The sequence below is a fragment of the Astyanax mexicanus genome, chromosome 20 (genome assembly GCF_023375975.1).
Source record: "Astyanax mexicanus isolate ESR-SI-001 chromosome 20, AstMex3_surface, whole genome shotgun sequence".
Classification (NCBI taxonomy): domain Eukaryota; kingdom Metazoa; phylum Chordata; class Actinopteri; order Characiformes; family Acestrorhamphidae; genus Astyanax; species Astyanax mexicanus.
The window spans coordinates 4,192,271-4,211,652 of NC_064427.1; the positions used below are offsets into that span (position 1 = coordinate 4,192,271).

At 40.9% G+C, this 19,382-nt stretch overlaps 1 protein-coding gene across 2 annotated transcripts in view; it reads right to left on the bottom strand.

Moving 5' to 3' along the window:
* pdlim5b (PDZ and LIM domain 5b) overlaps window positions 1-19,382 on the bottom strand; it is a 119,823-nt gene that overhangs the window by 4,689 nt on the left and 95,752 nt on the right. For both annotated transcript variants that reach the window (XM_022680908.2, XM_022680907.2), the window contains 5 exons: window positions 15,905-16,047; window positions 7,624-7,825; window positions 4,645-4,825; window positions 2,264-2,384; window positions 1,766-1,881 (listed from right to left, as the gene is read on the bottom strand). In XM_022680908.2, coding sequence (XP_022536629.2) covers window positions 1,766-1,881; window positions 2,264-2,384; window positions 4,645-4,825; window positions 7,624-7,825; window positions 15,905-16,047 — 763 coding nt within the window. The remainder of the gene's footprint in view (window positions 1-1,765; window positions 1,882-2,263; window positions 2,385-4,644; window positions 4,826-7,623; window positions 7,826-15,904; window positions 16,048-19,382) is intronic.

Consider the following 19,382-nt stretch of genomic DNA (forward strand, 5'->3'; position numbering starts at 1 on the left):
CTTTGGAGATGGTGGGGTAGATCTACACAGCAAAAACAGGAGAGTTGAAATTTCAGAGTTAAACAACTGAGAGTTGATTTTCACTCTCAAAGTGTAATTTTAACTCTTTCAGATTTAAATGGTGTTCAGTGTTGGAGTTATTTGACAGAGTTGAATATTTCTGTGTTAATCCCACTAAACCCAATAAATACTGGCCAACTCTACAGAGATTTAATTAAACTCCGCCCAGTTAAACACGTTATTTGCATAATGGGTGTGTCCCCCAGATCCTAACTTACCATCAGTGTGAAATCTTGCCCACCAGGCCTACCTTCCATTGGGTATTGTGTTATATTTTGTTTAATGGTTGTTTGTCTAGCCAATATATTGTAGGCTATAAGAGCAAGTTACCATCCTTTGTACAGTAAATTGTGATAAAGTTTTGGTAATGCACTAAGAAATACAATGGAAAATTACACGCTAACCTGTCCTGAATAATAATTTAATTATAAAAAGTCATATCAATTGACTAATCTTCTTCTCATTTATACTTTCCATTGTTAGTGTAACAATTTTGAAAGTTAAAGAAATACTAATGTGAGTTAAAAAGGAACTCTAAACTTTAAACTATTTTGAAAGTGTTGATTTAACTCCAAAGAGTGTGGAGCTTTATAAACCCTGAAAAAGAGTTAAAATCCACTCTGTGGGAGTTAAATTAACACTTGCCTTTTTGCTGTGTACCATTACTGGTTAAATAGTTACTGTCCTGTTACTGTACACTCGCTGCGAGAGTGGATCAGATGCAGCAGTGCTGCTGGAGTTTTTATACACTGTATTCACTCTATTAGACACCCATCTACAGTAGCTGCTGGTGTGATGGATCACAGTGTAAACCAATAGGGAGTCGGAATGATATATGTTTATACTTCTCTACATCCAATCAGAAACAGATTTACTCTATCTGGATGGAGAGATTTATCTGAATAGGGGTTTTATTGACCTTTTTTTTTAAATGTAAGGAGTAGAAAATTCAAATAATTGTGTGAAAATGCCAAAATAATTACTTCAGTAAAGAGATAAACAACATTTCTGTATGAAGTAAAATAACTAAGTATTTGTACTAGAGCTGGGCGATATGGCCCTAAAATAATATCACAATATTTCATGGTATTTTCTCAAATAGGATACTCTTAGCGATTTTATAAAACTGAGTTTTAAAAAAAAATATTTTAAGAATACACTACTGCAACCAAATGAAAATAAAATTTAGGAATTTCATAAAATATGATATTGCACACCCCTAAAATATAAAAAAATACTAAAAATTATCAGATTCATAACAGAAATCAATGATTTAGAATGTCATGATACCAATTATGCACTCCAAATATATTCATATATCCAGGATTAAAGTTAAATAAATGATACTGGACAGATATAATCGGTCTCTAGTAGATGTATAACAGGAAATGAGAACAGTGTAAAATTTTCAGCATAAATGCAGTACCCTGATGTGATAATTAGGGGTGGGTGATACAGCTTCGTGGATTTTTCTGGTTGGTACACTATTCTCAATGAGGTGTTTAAAAACTCCAGCAGCACTGCTGTCTACAATCTTTCCAGTATATCACAACATTTTAACATTGAAAATCTTGAGAAATAAGACATTTTAATTTAACCTAATGATTTACCAATAGGCGTAATGCTGCCAAATACAGTGCTAACATGCTAACAAACTATAATCATGAGATCTGTAGGTCTTCGTTACTGATGTCTTTATACTTACTGAACATACGAAGCAGGTATCGTGCCAGGTGAAGCCCAGAGCCTCCAGAAACTTGTCCCCGGCCTCGATAGGGAAGTCACAGCCATGGCAGCTCGTCCCAAAGAGAGCGTAGTAGTCTAATAATAATAATAATAATTAAAAAAACAGCCCAGAAGAGACATAAAGCACACACTGATTAGTGATTAATGTTCCTTTAACATCAGACATACAGTATTTCACAGAGATGAGCTCAGCAGTAGCAGCGGTCAGGGCAGTGAGAGCAGGCTGTAAACTTGCTGGGAGTTTTAATGGCTCTCCAATAACTTGTAAAGGTCACTGAGTGTGTAATGGCTGTGTAACGAGCACAGATTACTCAATTACTCTATTGTAACTAACACCAGTCCTTCAGGCCGGCCCCGTCTGATGAGCTCGGACAGAGGGGCCGGACGGGCGGGGCTTGAATGGGTAAGTGTGTCAGGTAGAGTTAGTTCTGCGCAGGTGTGCGAGATGCCCTCTCACCTCTCTCGCAGTAGGCCAGTCCATCCTCCAGGTGGAAGGTGTTGTTGCGAATGGGCTGCTGGCAGGAGGTACACAGGAAGCAGTGCACGTGCCAAGTTTGCTTCAGGGCATTGATGACTTCCTGTTAAAAATGGGGGATAAGACAATCAGAAGTTAGAATTTTTAGGATTTTTTTTTTCCAGGAGAGCAACTGATGCTCATTATTGTTCATCTTTAAATTACGTTATACAGTGGCTATCCTTAAAGTGGCAGTCTGTATTATTTTGTTTCTGAACTAAAGGAAAGCAGAAGGTACAAAATATCATGTCTGATGCAGCATTGCCGAGTAGCGTCACAGCGCTAACGCTCGGAGGAAAGCGCAGCGACTCGGTTCCGATACATCAGCTCACAGACGCAGCCTTGTGCTGATCAACATCACCCTTTGGAGTGATGATGCGAAAGAGGGCCATCTTTTCACCCAGGGGGAGCAAGGCCAATTATGCTCTCTCATGGCTCTGGCAGCTGATGGTAAGCTGCATGACCAGGATTCGAACCAGCCATCTCCCTATCATAGTGGCAGCACTTTAGACTGCTGGACTACTCAGCATCCCTGATTACAGAATTCTTAATTATGTAGTTTAGGGCTGTTAAGTATTACAGAAAGCAACTTTTCCTTTGATTGATGACTTCCTGGTTTTAGCATTTTTAGGAAAATCTTTTCCAGGAGAGCAACTGATGCTCATTATTGGTCATCTTTAAATTACGTTACTCAGTAGGCATCCTTAAAGTGGCAGTCTGTATTATTTTGTGTCTAAACTAAAGGAAAGCAGAAGCATTTCTGAGTAGAGAAGGTACAAAATATTTAAATGTTTAAATGGTACCAGTGTGCTGGAACGACCAGTCAAATAAATATATATTTATTCTAAAAAAAACTCAGGTGTCGAGTCGTTTTTTTTTTTTTTTTTTTAATGCTGGAGTTCTTCTTCTGGCCACATCACGCGTCTTTATCTACTTACGTCACACATACAGCCTCTAAAAGAGGATCCCGCTCAGTTTTACTGAACGCGAGCAGCTGGTGGAGCAATGGAGACTTCAGAAGGGGAAACTCAGACCTGAGCAGTAGCTCATTCACCCACAGTAAAACCAAAGAAATGAAGGAGTAAAGTTTCTGACATAACCTGGAATCAGATTTATCCGCTCTGAAAGGAGACCGCATTACATCCCCCAAATCCTAAAACTTCCGAATATCAGCTTTATCAAAAGCCCAACACTAACCTTATCAAATATATGGACAAGCATACAGTATTCTCCATACATTCTTCTTCTCTAAACCTTATTTTGTAGTTAGTTCTTTGTAATGTGTGCACAATGTGGTGTTACATTGCCTTATTGAAATATGCATAGAAAAAAAGCAAAAGATGTCATCTTGAAGGCAGTCTGAGAGCTGCTCTGTAAGAACATCTGTTGTAAAAAAAAAAAAAAGTTCTGTACAAATAGATTTGAATTTGAATTTGATTATTTGATTCACATTAATTACCAGTAAAATTCTTACTTCTTACTTATTGTTTTCGGTGTACAAAGAGAGGAACAATGAACTTCTTAAAATAATCTGATGTTTACCAGAGAAGTGATGTGTAAAATATCACTTTTAAATACATTTTCTTAAATAAATTTGCAAGATCTTTGACAAAATAACAAAAAAACGCAAGACATTTTTAAAATTCCCCTCACGCTTCGTTTTCCTTGAAGCGAGCCGACATGATAAATACGACATTAAGTAGAGCTATAAATAAGATGATGTTTGATCTCCCCACAGCCCGGGCCCGGGTGTCCTAGATTAGGAGCCCTAGCCTAGCCTAGCCTCTCATTAGCAGAGCAATAGCCCTTCCGCTCCAGCGGCTCGCTCTGTGGCGCTGACCTCGCGGGCACCTCCAGAGGCCCAGCGCTGCCTGTTTGAAGTGGGGGGGGCTCGCGCTGAAGCATCAGAGCCGGTGCTAATTGTCACACGTCGGAGCAGCGAGTGCCAGCCTCCCCTCTTTGGTCTCATGGACCTTATGATCCCGATTAAAGCTGGTTTTCCCACAGGCCCCGCCGCCTCCCCGGGCCGCCGGGCTGGGAACACAGGCAGAATGAGGAAACGAGACTTTAAAAGGAAAGGGAAAGATCAGGGATGCTGAGGGTGAGGGTGAGAATGAAGAGGCGGGGTGTGAGGGAGGTGATAAGGGGTGAGAGCGAGGTTGTACGTACAGCCCAGACTCTTCTTAGTCTAATAATTAGTTTTATTCCTCTCTTTTTTTATTCCTCCTTGAAAAAGACAGGCGGAGTGCGTTTCTAGAGTTTCGAACAGTGAAGCCAATTAGACGCCGTAAGATTAGCGGAACACGGTTCTGTGAGTCACTCACCCCGAGGACCTTCTGCTGACAGCGGCAGCAGGTGGGGGCGAGGTATTGCTCGTAGCAGTTCTCGCAGTAGACGGAACCGCGCTCCTCCACAAAGCCCAGATCAGCCATAGAGCAGTGGCAGTGTGCACAGTTAAACTCCTCCGGGTGCCACGACTTCCCCATGGCCACTAGGAAAGGACCCCTATAGAGAGAAACACAATGTATTAGATTAGATTAAACTGATACATACAACCTTAGAAAATTATTTAATAAAAGTGGTAGAGTGCTTTACAAGTATTAGATATTTAATGTTTTGTCTGCTTAATGTGATTTAATTTGTTAAAATACATCCATTCCTGCAATAGATTGGACTACAAATGCACTTAAAACACTTTTAAGAGACTAATCCTTAAAACACAATCTTTTTCCATTATCCAATAGCTGAAATGTTTTAATTTAAAGTAATGAAACAACAAATGTCCTAATCCTTAAAAAAAGCTTTTATTGTGGTAGTTTCCGCCTCTGCAGCGCCCTCTCAGGTTCGGCTGTGCTATTATAGGCGTGGATGATATGTCTGTGTACTTTGGTATGCAGAACCATCACAATATGCAAAACAGTAAATCAATAATCCCGCCCCCCCCTCGTGACGCAGTCCAACCATCTGTGACTCACTATCGCAATCAGAGGCACACTGCTGCACACTCTTGCTCCTGTTACGCCTCTAAACCCATACATCACTCAGTGCCCCTCGTTTCTTGTTTTAAATTTGAGTTGAGGGTGGATTCAACAAAAATCAGGGGGTTTAGTGCACCAAAGGATACAAGGTGATGAAGTTTTTCAGGTTTTATTTTGTCCCATTCTTCCAGCAAACACGTCATAAGGTGTGCAACAGTACGATTTGTTTGCTGCCACATTTTTTTATCTATGGAATTGGGGATCACAGCTGTTAACCAATTAAATGTCTGAATTTCAGGAATGTATGCATCTTAACAAAATAAATTAATTCTCTTGTGATATGAGGTAGCAAACTCAAACCTTTTTTTATTTTTACAGATACATACCAAACATGACTTGGCTTCATCTGAGGTCAATGTTTAATAATGGCTATTAATCTTCCTCTGAATTAGTCGTTTAAGATTATTTAAGATGCATTACTCTCTGATAAGCTGGTTTGAAAAGTATACTAATTTAATTAAATGGACATTAAACAAAATTACCAACATTAAGTGTCCTATAGCAGAGTTAAATTAGTTCACAGAGCTTTTTTTAAGTGAGAGCTCATTACACTCAATTCTTAATGTTTTTTTCCCCCCCAGAATAACCAGAACATGCCCTCTGTAAAAGCAGATGCTCCTAAAGAATCTGAACGAGTCTGGTGATCTATTGTTGTTATCTGAGGAGCGAGGTTCCACTCTGTCAGCGTGGATGCAGGTTACAAATCGGATGATTAACTGAGAGGGAAAACAAAGGGTCCGGAGCGTATCGAATGCCGAAAACGGAGCTCTAAAGCTTGGATGTCACGGCCACTTTGGCCAGGAGTCTGCGAGTCTACCCCCGGGCCGCGGCGCTGTAACGTACACCCGCCCCGGGGCTCTGCCTCTCCGGGGGAGAGCCGCAGCGCTCCGGCCCGAGCTACCGAACGATAACAAGCCAGCGAGGGCCGTGAACTCTCATTCTGCTCCGATAAAGGCTGCACGGCCCCTGCCCGGCCCGGCTGTCACGCCAAATTAATCAGCAATTACTTTCTCTGCAAATTAAAGCTTACACCGCATGTTCCAGTCACACTGAGACTGGCTCGCCCTTGTCGCAGCTTTACATGAGCCCGCTCTGATTTAATGCCATGGGTCAAGAGCACTGAACTCCAACACACTGCTGTACTGTGAGCAATTTATTACAGGAACGTACGAATGGAAGCGATATGCAGCTACTTTATGCATCACAGTCCTGCCAATAGAACAGTACAGACTTTTTTCTGAAGCAGAGTTAAAGATGAATCTGCTGGCACTGTGCGTGTAATGCCAGGCGTGGGTTAGAGGGGTATTTAAAAATGAATTGGACATAAGATAATATGTGGAATACAGAATTTATATTTAGAATTTATTTTTAATACTGTAGATTTCGGAAGAAACAATTACATAAGCAGGTGTCCCGATAATTTTGTCCATTTGACCAAAAACTAACCAACTCTGGCAGAAATAACATCCACATTCAATGCAGGATCTCACAGTTTAACCCTTTCAGACTTGAATTTCCAGTGACAATCTCTAGATGATTATGGTCTCTTAATTGAGCTGTATGTCAAAGGTTTCTTGTCACTTTGGATTTCAACAAAAAGCTTAAAGTTAAAGTTTAATAAAACAAAGTTGATAAGTGATGTTGAGCTTATTTACTGTGTATCCTAATTATTATTTAAACCACCTTTAGAGTGGCTTTTAGAATGTCGTTAATATAAAGTTGATAAATCTGCTCCTTTTTTGTATTTACGGCTTAGCTTTAAAGTGCTAATTGTTAAAGCTTTCTATACGCCCCTGTAAAGCAACATGAATGCAACAAAATCCGTTATTTAGGAAACTTTACTGTACATTTTCTGTACATCCTAATTATTAAAAAAACACTTTTAGAGTGGCTTTTAAAGTGTTGTTTAGTCGTTTAGTCTCTAGTTGATAATGCTAATCTTTCTTGTATTCACAGCTTAGCCTTAAAGCTCTAATTATTAAAGCTTCCTATACGCTGCTGTAAAGTAACATGAAGGCAACAACAAATTCAGTCATTTAGGAAACTTTACTGTCAAATTTACTGTGTATCCTAATTATTAATTAAACCACTTTTAGAGTGGCTTTTAGAGAGTTGTTTCTATAAAGTCTCTAGTTGATAAATCTGCTCTTTCTTTGTATTCACAGCTGAGCTTTAAAGCTGTAATTATTAAAGCTTCCTATACACCACTGTAAAGCAACATAAAGGCAATCAATATGGTCATTCATTTAGAAAACAAAGCCCCACCTGATGACCTGGTTGCAGTGTCCGCACATGGGCGTGCGGGTTCCTGCAGGGATGTGTTCTGCTCTCTGCACCAGCGAATCCTGGTCTTTGGGGTGGGGTTGAGGGGCCGGGCGGTCGGGGGCTTTGGTAACGGGAGCACTGTTACTGACTCGGCCGTAGGACGGCGCTGTGTGTCCTGAGGGTGCACCTGCTTTGGGAAAACCTAATTAAAAAGAGAGAGAAAGAGAGAGAAAGAGAGAGAGAGAAAGATTTTAATCTGAGTGACCAGTGGGTGAACTTTACCCACAACATAACCTGAATTACTGCAGACAAAGCCGTGCTGCATCGCCACCGAGAGGTAATAAGATCAGGTAATATTGTGTACGGCTGTGTAGCATGACCACAGGTGATGGCGAGACCACCCCCCCCTTTTAAAAAAGATACATGCTCCTTAATTCAGAGGGTTCATCGCAGGGCCTCGGAGGAGAAGGAGGATGGGCCATCTGTGTCCGGGACATCCACACCACCCCGGCCCCAAACAAAGGATCGGTTTACTCAAGTAACGGGAAAAAAAGAGAGAGAAAAAAAAGAAAACAACATTCCCAAAGCCAGAGGAGACACCTGGCAAAATAACCCCCCCCAAACAAGCTCTGGACTCTGGGAGCTCGGAGGAGGAGAGCGGGACAATCCTTCCCTTCACTCCCCGCCCGCTCAGACCTTGTTGGGGGGGTGGAGGGGGGAGTAAAGGTCACCGCACTGCTGTGGGAGATACAGAGACGTCCTTTCAGTCCAGTACAGGAATCAAAGCCGGGGGGGGGGCGAACCAGGCCGGGTCACCTCACACAAACGTCCCTCTGATTTCCCCCGACACAGAGACGGAGAGAAGAAACTGACAGAACTGTGAACTCGAGCGGCAGTGAGAGGAGCCCACGGGCCACGTTCACACTCACCATCCCTGTGCTAAAGTAACACATTCATAAACGACGCCATCTGAGAGAAAGCGTGAGAGAAAGAGAGAAAAGAGTGAGAAAGACAGAGAGAAAGAGTGAGAAAGATTGAGAGAAAGAAAGATTGAGAGTAAGAAAGAGTGAGAACTATTGAGAAAGAGAGAAAGTAAGAAAGTCAGAGAGAGACAAAATTGAGAAAGAGTGACAGAGTGACAAAGACTGAGCGAGAGAGAAAAGAAATAGTGAGAAACACTGAGAAGAAGACTGAGAGAAAGAAAAAGGGTGATAAAGGTTGAGAGAACGAGAGACTGAGATAGACAGAGAGAACGAGTGAGAAATATTGGGAGAGAGAGGGAGAGAGAGAGAAAATGAGAACGACAGAGAGAGAGAGTGAGTAAGAATAAGAGTAAGAATGATTCAGAGAGAGAGAGAAAATAGTGAGAAAGATTGAGAGAAAGATTAGAGAGAGAAGAGTGAGAAATATTGAGAAAGAAAGTAAGAAAGACAGAGAGACAAAATTGAAAAAGAGTGACAAAGACTGAGCGAGAGAGAAAATATAGAGAAATATTGAGAGAAAGATAGAGAGAAAGACTAAGAGAAAGAAAAAGAGTGAGAAAGGTTGAGAGAAAGAGAGACTGAGAAAGACCGAGAGAGAAAGAGTGAGAAATACTGAGAAAGCGAGAGAGAGAAAGTGTGAAAAAGATTGAAAGAGAGAGTAAGGAAGACTGAGCAAGAGAGAGAAAATAGTGAAAAATATTGTGAGAAACAGAGTGGGAAAGACAGAAAGAAAGAGAAAAAGTGTGAGAAAGGTTGAAAAAAGAGAGACTGAGAAAGACAGACAGAGAGAGAGAGAGAATCAAAGAGAGAGAAAGAGAGAATCAGAGAGAGAGAGTGAGAGAGAGAGAGGGATGGTGGGGTGGGAGTGACGGCTGCAGGGTGTCTTATCTCCAGCTGATAGACATCTGGAGGATGTATCTGCTGCTTCCAGCCAGCTCAGCTGTGACAAAGATGTGTGTGACAGAGCAAGAAGTGGGGGGGGGGGGGGTTTCCTTCTCGAGACCCCCTGACTCACACATCCAGCCAAACCCTGATCATCTGCTTTCATGACATGTACGATTTTTAATCTAACCATAATAACCGTGCATATGTTCCACATTCCCCTTTAATAAAGCTGCCAGATACATTATCATATTAAACATGCTTTGATGTTGTGTGAGACCTATACTGCTGAAGCTCTTCATCAGGTGCTGCTGATACAAATGAGGAGCTGAGAGAGAGACTGTGTGTGTGAGAGAGAGAGAGAGAGAGAGAGAGGGGGGGGGGGCACCAACTAACATGAATGTTTTATAAGGTACAGCCAGATCAACTCAATCTGAGAAGGATTTAAAACTAGATTTTTACTTCAAACTTATAATAAGTCTCTTTCCTAATATACACCTCTTTAATGCAGCATCACTAGATGCCTCAACATGCTTGCAGGAGAACACTAACTTCTCACTTCCAGGAGAATAGGCCTTAAGTCATGTGCCCAGATCAGATTCATATATTCTAAAACCAAATATGACAAGTTTGATTAAGTTTGACAAAAATATGTCAGACATCTTTGAAGATTTACCAAATATTTTACACATATTAAAAAGACAAGCCCAAGCCTTTATGGAGCCATAAACAGAATTTCTAATGGGGCCTTCCATACCACCACTCTTTATCATCCAATAGGCTACAACTGTGTGTGTATTGTAGCCACTATGTATTACGTATTATTTGTAATTAGCTTACATCATACCGGTATCATTCTGGCTTCTGTTTTAGCCTTATAGGGGTAGTCAACTCAACAAACATGCTCTTATTAATTTTCACTTTTAAATACAGAGTTGTGTATAAGTGTGGCATATTAATTTAACTATTTAACTATTTTAGCGATAAGTAACATCAGCAGACAAAACAATTAAAAAACAATTTGGTGTGCCAACTATTGAAACAATGCTAGAGCCCAATTTATACTTCTGTGTCGAACCAAGCCTTAGCCTATGTGTATCCAGCTATGCAGTGGAGCACGTTTATACTTCTGTGTGCGTGTATCAGCAGCTCTGCTTCACTCTGCAGTTTAAACCGCAAAGGCGGGAATGTGTGGGTGGGGACATGAGGCCCGGTGGACCAAGCACAGCTGTGTCACACGATGCGTAGTTACATTTGTAGAGAGATACAAGTCAAGCTATGGCGTAGACTACGCCGTAGGTTTGACGCAGAAGTATAAATTGGCTCAACATGCTTGGAGGAGAACACTACTTCCTGGCTAGGGTTGGGGAGAAAAAAGGAGGCTATCCTACTCACCCAGACAGAACAAGGCCAAATATTCAATCAAATTAAATCAAGACCAAGACAGACATCATGAAAAGAAGGTGGGGACAGGGCTATGTGATGCTACAATGCTTTAAAAAGCACTGTTCCCAAATAAATAATTCCCTACAAGGTGATCACTGTGATATCCTTTTTTCCCCACAAATAATAACAGGGCAATAAGTAAATTCTCCACATATCTCCACAACTTATAAAGCTGAGGTTAGAGCACACTGTCCCTGGAGCAGAGGGGGTTAATGGGCTCTCTCAAAGGTCCAACAGAGGCAGCTTAGTCGGTATTGAACCCATAATCATTTGATCAATAACTCTGCACTCAAAGCACTAAGCGATATTTAGTGTAAAGTGTGATGTGGAGTCGAATTTCCCCGTTTATATTAATTGCCTATCCGCTTTGAGAAACTTGTCACATGTGGATTGATCACATTTTAGACACAAATTACTTGCAGAAAAAATAAAGTATATAGATCAGACCAAAGCCTGATCTATAGATGGGAAGGTGTTAGTTTCTGCCAAGCCAACATACATGAATATAAGCATGAAGAAACTATGATGATGATGTTCTGGTTCATATTTCATATGTTTGGTTCTCATATTAATTGATTTCATTGTTCACAATGAAATCCTCACAATACTGGTTAAAAGTACAGCTGTACAGATACACAACACATAACTAGTTGTGATTTTAGAGGTTTACACATCTCTGCAGACCTTCTGCAGGCTCCTGCAAACTATGATTACCTATATTTTATAGCATTTTATGTTATTTCTATTACAGAGTTGGGCCAATGTTGTGTTAGGAGTCTTGCCCAAGGACTCTTATTGGTCTAGCACAGCATCCAGTCACCCAGACCAGGAATTAAACCCCAGTCTCCCACATGTTAGCTCACTGGCAGGCTGTGGTTTTATCCACTGTACCACTTAAAATGATGATCTTCTTTGATTTTATCAAATTGAAAACCTCTGGAATATAATCAAGAGGAAGATGGATGATCAAAAGCCACCAAACCAAACTGAACTGCTTGAATTTTTACACCTGGAGTGAGTAGCATGAAGTTATCCAAAAGCAGTGTGTAAGACTGGTGGAGGAGAACATGATGCCAAGATGTATGAAAACTGTGATTAAAAACCAGGGTTATTCCACCAAATATTGATTATTTCTGAACTCTTAAAACTTTATGAATATGAACTTGTTTTCTTTGCATTATTTGAGGTCTGAAAGCTGCTGCTCTCTGGAGGTTGTGGTTAATAAAGTATGCAGAGAAACAGATATAGGACTACAGTCTGTTATTATAGAACTTAATTATACATAGATTATTACATGGTCATATATGTGAATTAACTGAATTCCCCTACATTTAATTGGACGGTAATTGGTTACTATACAATATCTATGTCCAACAGATACACCTACAAGTTCCTCATGGAAAAACTAGCTATAGTTTTCATACCAAACGTGAAATTGTAGTCTATAAAGAAAAAAAACAATTCACACGACTCGCAGGTGGAACAGTTCCCTCCCTTTCTCTCCACACAGAGTGGACCTTCAGTCCAAGGTCAGACTAAACCTCAGCGGTTCCATCATGCCGTTCTTCTGCTGAGTCATCCCTTTCTCCAGCAGATCCACTGGTGGAGGGGCTCGCCACATCCTGAGGCTAAAGTTAGACAAAGGGAGCTTTTCCTCCTTGCTTAGACCTCAGTGGACCTGAGAAGCAGCTCTAGTTCTGCAGCTTATCCTCTGAAACACGTCCAAGCGAGAGTGCTGGTGGAGTCACGAAGGAACGTTTCGGGAGAAAAACACACAAGAAGAAATTACGTTTTTCACTTCCACTTCAAAAAGCCTTCAATTTACGATTTCTGTACCCGCGGACCCCATCTTCATCAGTCCTAATAACTCTGTAATAAGGCAGGAGGGAGGGGGGCATTAGCAGAACAGAGAGCTATTTAAAGACAGGGCTGTGATTTCAGTGTGATGTTGCACACAGCCACAGGTCTCCAGGTCCAGATGCTCGCTCACACAGCCCCAGAACGGTTCTGATCTCCCGGCAGGATGGACAGTCCGTCCTGATTGCTTGACGTCTGGAATCACTCAGCCTTATGAGCTTTAATTGGACGGATCTTCTTCCCATCCTGTTCAATCTTCTTGCGGGCTCCTGGCGGCTGCTATCACTGACATTCTCACCAAACTGAGGGATTTTATTACAGAGGGATTCTAGATCTAAGAGAGGAACAAGGGGAACGCAAGGCTAATCAACAGAGCTCTAATAACGGGGTTAAGATGATCTGAGTGTAATTAGGGGAGATCAGTATGATTATACTGTTTCCATGATAAAATACATTGCCTGGTCATTCACTGTGGCATTGTTTCGATAAGCTTCTGCAATGTCACAAGATTTATTTCAATCAAAGCAGCTCTTCTCCATCCAGCACATCCCAAAGATTCTCAATGAGGTTAAGATCTGGACTCTGTGATGAACTCTCTCTCAATCCATGTGTGAAAATGATAAATGATGATCTCATGCTCCCTGAACCCTGAACTCTTTCACAATTCCAGCCCCATGAATCCTGGTATTGTCATCTTGGAATATGGTCGTGCCATCAGGGAAGAAAAAATTGATCCATTGATGGAATAACCTGGTCTATATTCAGTATATTCAGGTAGTCAGCTGACCTCATTCTTTCAGCACATACTGTTGCTGAACCTAAACCTGCAGACCAACTGCAGCATCAACCAACCAACCCCACATCATTTACTTACTTTTTTTTTTTGGTCAGGCAGTGTACACCTGAGTGATTCTTTCTATATATGTTTTACTGCTGGGTAAAATGACTTCAAATTAATATCACTATTAAATGAACATTTTTCATGTTCATTTAATTTCCATGACTTTTCCAAACTTTCTGAATATTTTTATTTTCCAAAACTTATCCAGGCCGGGAAATTGCTTTTTCAAATTCCATTACTTTTCCAGGTTTTTCATGACTGTATGAACCCTGGGTGTAGTGCAGCTTCTTTATTGATGGTAGAATGTTTGGTTATGTTGCTTGTTTTCTTTAATCATGTTTTTGGAGCAGAGATCTGGGTAATAAATCAGGTTAAACTGCACCTGAACAGCTCAAACATGCGAAGTATATTTGATAGCTTGGTCATAGTTTTTTACTTGGCTAAGATTTTAAATGCTGTAGGTGCATATGTATTTTTAATAAACCCTGGATAAATAACTACAAGTAAAAGTACCATACTGTAAAAAAAAACATCTTCAGGTATGGTGATATAACAACATTTTTCCCCATATAATCTTAATGCACTAGACCTTTCACTGCTACAGTTCACTTGGTGCGCGAGGTCTGGCTCCAGCGGGGCTTGTCCAGAGCCGGGTTGTTTGTTTTGAGGCTGAACGAGTCAGAGACTCACATATTTCACAGAGAGATACCTGTGTTGCCCAACCATCCCTGCCAGAGCTCCTGTCAGCAGCTCGCTCTTAAAAGCCCCTCAGAGAGCCGGCCTGGTAAACACGAGGCCTCCCGCTCTGCATACCAACAATACCGCACCTCTACGGGATATATGTGCTCCCAGTGAAGAGCACAAGAGCATGCTAATAAGATCACCCCATCCCCTGAGTCAATATTTACCCTGCAGTCCTGAGTCTAAAGCACTGTATGAGGAGGGAGATATGGACCCTAAAACACCTCTGTTTAGGGGGGAGTAATTTCAATTTCACAACCGATTTGATGGCATAAATGTTAAGACATATCATTTGAGCTCATTTAGTGAAACACCACTCTATTTTTATGAGCCCTGTGAACTTCCAGCTCTAAAATCCAACGGCACAGCAAGTACTCTCTGGCAATAAACACAGTCGGCACGAGCTATCATTTAAAAAGCACAAGGTTGCCACCTATAGGGCATAAGGAGCAATGAAAGATACAGTATGCAGCAGTTTACTGAACAGTGGAGTAGGGAGGGAAAAATCATCAACCCTTCTTATCACTATCAGGTAGCCCTTAAATATACAGTATTTTGAAGGTAATTATATACTCTAAATGGTAAGCTCATTTATGTTATGTTATGTTATTTACAGTGCATATTATATCATAATATGTAAAGACATTTTCACAATGCACAATATTACATCTAAATTTATCTTTGGACAGGCAAACAAAATGTATTAGCAGTGGCAGATTATAAATAATATAATGCATAGAAAAGTTATTTTAATTGAGTTTATGAACATCATCAATTTTTTGTAAAGTTTCTCCAGCACAAAGACTGGAGTAGCATTAGCATTAGCTGTTAACCGCAGCTCTTTCGCTGTTCAGAGGTGAGTATATCAGACTGTAGTCTGCGTGTTTGCCATGTTAAAACAAGCTACATGGGACGAACACCAAGCTGGGAACACTCAAGCATTTACTAGCGCAAAGCACTGCTAACTGCTGCTGCTAACCGCGCTAAAATATTGGAAATCTAAGCTTCTAACTGTAAATGTGACTGTAAGTAAACAGAAGCGCTTCACTCACCCAAATAAATGGGTTTCAGGAGAGAAATCTGTGTAGACTAGTATCCAGCAATCGTGTGACATAACAAATACAGTTTTTTTTTTTACTTAGGCGCTTCCCTAGCTTCCCCATTAGAAGAAAAACATGGCAGCACCCTTGTTTCTTACTAGTGTTGCTTAAAATGCACCAAAGAGACGTTCATTCATAGTGCGCCTTATAGTCCGAAAAACATGGTAATACATCCAGGTTATGATCAGTTTACAACCCAGAAGACAAATGATGAAACTGGATATCAAATAAAATGGCTGTATTTGCATTGTATATAAGACATTAATTACATAATTCTAGTTTTGCAGGATCAGGGTATAAGATTTTCTATTATGATTTATTATATGATTATAAAACACTTCAGTTTAATCACTGAATTAAGGAGAAGATTTTTTTTTTTTTAATCAGAGAATGTCCCCCTTACAAAACGTGTATATTTTGTATATATGTACCTGCAGGATTTCCGGACTGCCAGCTTTTGGTTGTGGGAGGAGGGACGCCGTTGCCGTTGCGGGGAGCTCCAGCAGGGGCTTTGGTCATGGTTTTGACGGTCGAGGTGGTGTGGGAGCTCGGCTGGACGTCTTCCACGGCCTCACTGAGGACAGAGCAGAGGAGAGAGAGCGCTGTGAGGATCTGCTTTATTCTCAGCAATGATGAAACACAACTTCACCCCAAACACCAATCCAGAATTCCAGATCACAGATCATAACACAGTTATTACACTTTCAAATCTCTCAAATTCCATACTGGCCTCAGAGAAGATTAAGCCAAATTCCAGGACCCTCAAACCTGGCCGATCAGCTGCTCCCCGGCCCTGGGGGGAGACCCCGGGGTGGGTCTGTTATGGCAACAGCAGACATGAACACAGGGGAGGGTTTATCTGTAAGACTGAGCTCTTTCTCCAGCTGCTGGGTGTAGTTTCTCTGTAGTTTACTGTAGTTCACAGAGCTGCAGCCACACACCTTTCAGTGCTCTGCATGCTGTACCCTATATAACCCTGCTCCTGTAGGGCTGGCGCAAAAAAAAAAATTGATGGTGGAATTGGCTCCTAATTTTTATTATTTATAGTCTTTGCCATATTTTATAAGCCCCAACAACAAAAATGTTGTAAACAACAATAGCCGTCACTGGTAATGACAGAACAATCATTGTTTATTTATGAGAATTACGGTCTAAATAGCTGCTACTATGATTGGGAGATTGAATCCCGGTCATGCAGCTTGCCATCAGCTGCCAGAGTCCAAGGGAGCACAATTGGCCTTGCTCTCTCCAGGTGGGTACAATAGATGCACTCTTTTCCCTCATCACTCCTAGGGTGATGTTGATCAGCACAAGGTTGCGTCTGTGAGCTGATATATCAGAACCAAGTCGCTGCTTTTTCTTCCGAGCGTTAGCGCTGTGATGCTACTCCGGAATGCTGCATCAGCAGCTTTTCAAAAAGAGGCGGAGTCTGACTTCACATGTGTTTACATGTTTATATCTTTAGAATTTGATCTTTTGATCTTTCTCTTTGGGGTTCCATATTATTGTCACTGAATAAATGTCACTTTTCATTAATATAACAATATAATTTATTATTATTATTATTATTATTATTATTATTATTATTATTATTATTATTTATTGAGGTTTTGATGTTGGTCCACTGTGTTAAATCAAGTCCAAAGTCAGTGCATTGTTTTCCCAGAAAATCTTACAGCCCTTTATGCTTCCCTCTGCTGACAACTTTTATGGAGATGCGGATTTCATTTTCCAGCAGGACTTGGCACACTGCCCACAGTGCCAAAAGTACCAATTGGTCTTATATAATTTTTTTTTTTTTTTTTTAACTTTTCAATGATATTCAGTTTTTTTAAATGCACTAGTATATAATATATATTTTCCTCTCAGCGTGTTTAGGTGATTTTCCCCATTTTGAAGAGTCAATGAGTTGCTTTTTGGTACTGAGGCTAAATGATCAGTACCTGTATGGCATACTCTGATTAATGAGCATTAATCCGAGCATTACCTTTATTATCTATTTGGCCCAAAGCTAAAAGGGGGAGCTTTATGCAACTTGGGGGATGAATTCAGCACTGGTTGCAGTATGTAGGGATCATAATGGAAGAGGGCAAAAACACTGCATTCTTACAGGATACAGTCTCTTAATTATGAATAAATATTGAGAAATTTGTTCAGAAACCCCCCTCACACTGCAAACCTACCCTACAGTGCTGTCGGGCCAGTGCTGGTATTTTTTAATCATGGGATGTAATCATCTGCTACTTCTGACCTCAAACTACAGGCCCTGCAGCCGCTCCAATATATTCCGTATTGAATATAATAAAATGCGTCTCTGAGAAGATGTGAGGTGAACCGCGATCGGAGGTTCTGTAATTGAAGAGTAACGGATGCAGACTGTCTGCGCCAATAAAGAAACAGATTAGGGATTTACTTATAGAACACAATAAAGCAATTACGTGTGACAGGAAACTACATCAAACCAGGCCTTTAAGAACCAATTAGGAGCCAGTCTACACATACGCAATTAATACCAATCTAGCCAATTACAGGGGACGTGTTTTGGATTAAGCCTGTGTAGGATGCTAAACATGACCAGATTGATCAAATAAATCCGGCTGATCAGCCCAGCAGTCCCAGATGGTTTGTTAATGAAGAAAGCAGGTGCCAACAACAATAGCTGGCACTGCCTTCACTCCAGCAAAGTACTGTCCCAGTTTCCATGCCCACCGCCTAACCCCCTGCCACACGCACACACGCAAGGAACAATAAACCAATAACTCCACTCCACACAGTCGCAATATTCCATCGTCGTAATCTACAGTCATGCATTTAACGAAATAACAATAAAAAAAGTCTTCCGCTTATGAGTCCAGATCTTCAGATGTAGACGCCACGACCTTTTCTCGTACTGACGCACGGCGCACCGTACCTCACGCTTCCATACAACACGCAATCCTGCAACAATCCAGCTCACCAACACTAAAACCAACAGATGGAAAATCATTTCAACCTGGCCAGAGCCAGCAGGGGAACCTGTATCTCAGAGAGGAACACGGAACCTGCTCCTGAAAGGTGGGGGGAGGGCCTGGCTGGCCGTGGCAGGGGCCATGCGGGGCACATATGCACCGGGCAGCTGGTTACAGGCTGAGCAGCATGGTGCCCTGCCATCAGCAGCGGGTTAACATGAACTCGGCACAACTCATCCAGGAATTCGCCAACATTAAAAACCCACCCTGCAGCTAAATGAAAAGGCTTATTAGAAATATCCAAGGTTAGCTTTCTAGAGACGACTACATTTGTTTATCGGCATTATTGGCCTGTATAAATAAATAAATAAATCTATATTACTCTTTATAGTCTTAATACCGTATTTTTTGAATCATATTATAAAGCGCACTATCAATGAACGTCTATTTTCTGGTCTATTTTCATACATTTGGTGCATTAAGTGACACTAGTAAGGATGCTACATGCCTACAAGTGAGTAAGGGTGTAGCCATGTTTCCCTTCTAATGGGGAAGCTGGATGTGCTGGATGTTAATCTAGACAGATTTCTCTCTGAAAAAAACTATAGTCTACCATTGTCTACTATACCTACTATTGTCTTTTATGGTGAGTAAAGCGCTTCTGTTTATTTACAGTGAGCTTAGATTTTCAATATTTATTCTAAGAGTGAGTTTTCAGTGAAGTTTCTCCAGCACTAAGGCTGGGTGCAGCAGCATTAGCATTAGCCGCTAACCACAATGCTAACTGGACGTTAATTTTAAGCCAGTTGAAGCCAGTGAAGACCGTGAATGCTACATTCAGACAAAAGCTGCACAATATATTGTTTCAGTGTCATCATCCGTGTGTTAACACTGTAGGACATGCAATAAGGCAAATTGAAACTAATGGAATTCTAATGAATAGAATTTAGATTTAGGCAGA